This window comes from Chiloscyllium plagiosum, unplaced genomic scaffold (genome assembly GCF_004010195.1).
Source record: "Chiloscyllium plagiosum isolate BGI_BamShark_2017 unplaced genomic scaffold, ASM401019v2 scaf_35224, whole genome shotgun sequence".
Classification (NCBI taxonomy): Eukaryota; Metazoa; Chordata; class Chondrichthyes; order Orectolobiformes; family Hemiscylliidae; genus Chiloscyllium; species Chiloscyllium plagiosum.
Genome location: NW_025197440.1, coordinates 3,954 through 5,130, shown reverse-complemented (window position 1 = coordinate 5,130; position 1,177 = coordinate 3,954). Strand labels below are relative to the sequence as shown.

The 1,177-nt window shown below is 55.6% G+C and overlaps 1 protein-coding gene across 1 annotated transcript in view; it reads right to left on the bottom strand.

Annotated features, from left to right (window-relative positions):
- Positions 1 to 108: 108 nt before the first annotated feature.
- Positions 109 to 1,177, bottom strand: part of LOC122545935 (EGF-containing fibulin-like extracellular matrix protein 2) — a gene marked incomplete at both ends in the record, with an annotated part of 4,852 nt that continues 3,783 nt past the window's right edge. Inside the window, one exon of the mRNA XM_043684800.1 lies at positions 109 to 225. Within this exon, the coding sequence (XP_043540735.1) occupies positions 109 to 225 (117 nt within the window). The remainder of the gene's footprint in view (positions 226 to 1,177) is intronic.

Here is a 1,177-nt window from a genome sequence, read left to right as displayed (position 1 = left end):
GGAAAAAGGGGGAGAGTCACAGATAAAGCCCGCAGCACACAGGCAGAGAGAGGGAGCGGTTTGTATTTAAGGAGTTATGGCCAGAGGCAGAGACAGTGCTGGACATACCAACACAGGAGTGGTTATCCTGACCCAACGTAAATCCAGGCTCACACTGACAGGTGAAGGAGCCCGGGGAGTTCACACACCGGTGCTGACAGTATCGAAAGCGGCATTCGTTAATGTCTGTAAGACAAGAGAGAGGGAGCGAGTGAATGGACAGACAGTAACAGGTAATTACACCAGCGCAGATGGAGCTCTCTCCCCACTGCTCCCTCTCCCAAACCCCCTCCACTCTCTCTGCTTCGAGTGAAATGTATGCTCTCCCGTTGCCTCGGAACGTTTTCCCCGAAGTTCCAACAGAGTGTGCCCATCCTGCTTATCCCGGAACGCCAGCCTCTGAATTCCTCTCCTTAATTCCGAGCTACCCTCTCAGGACCAGAGCTGATGCAGGCTTTGTTCAGCACCTGGGGATGACACTGAGACCTTTCAGTCCCCCTGTGGGCATCTCACCAGCCTGGATTGGTCAGAGCCTTGAGTAAACGAGTTGGGAGGTCATGTTGTGGCTCCACGGGACGTTGGTTAGGCCATCTTTGGAATACTGTGTTGAATTCTGGTCTCCCCGCTGCAGGAAGGATGCGGTGAAACTTGAAAGGGTTCAGAAAAGATCTACAAGGATGTTGCCCTGGATTGGAGCGATAGGGAGAGGCTGAATAGACCGGGGCTGTTTTCCCCAGAGCGTCGGAGGCTGAGGGGGTATCACAGAATCCCGACAGTGTGGCAGTGGGCCATTTGGCCCATCACGTGTGTACCAACCCCCCAACAAGCATCCCACCCACACCCCACCCCCCCTAGACCGGGGCTGTTTTCCCCAGAGCGTCGGAGGCTGAGGGGGTATCACAGAATCCCGACAGTGTGGCAGTGGGCCATTTGGCCCATCACGTGTGTACCAACCCCCCAACAAGCATCCCACCCACACCCCACCCCCCCGACCCTATCCCTGTCACCTACATTTCCCACAGCCAATCCACCCTAACCTGCACATCCCTGGGCACTATGGGACAATTTAGCACAGCCAATCCACCCTAACCTGCACATCCCTGGGCACTATGGGACAATTTAGCACGGCCAATCCACC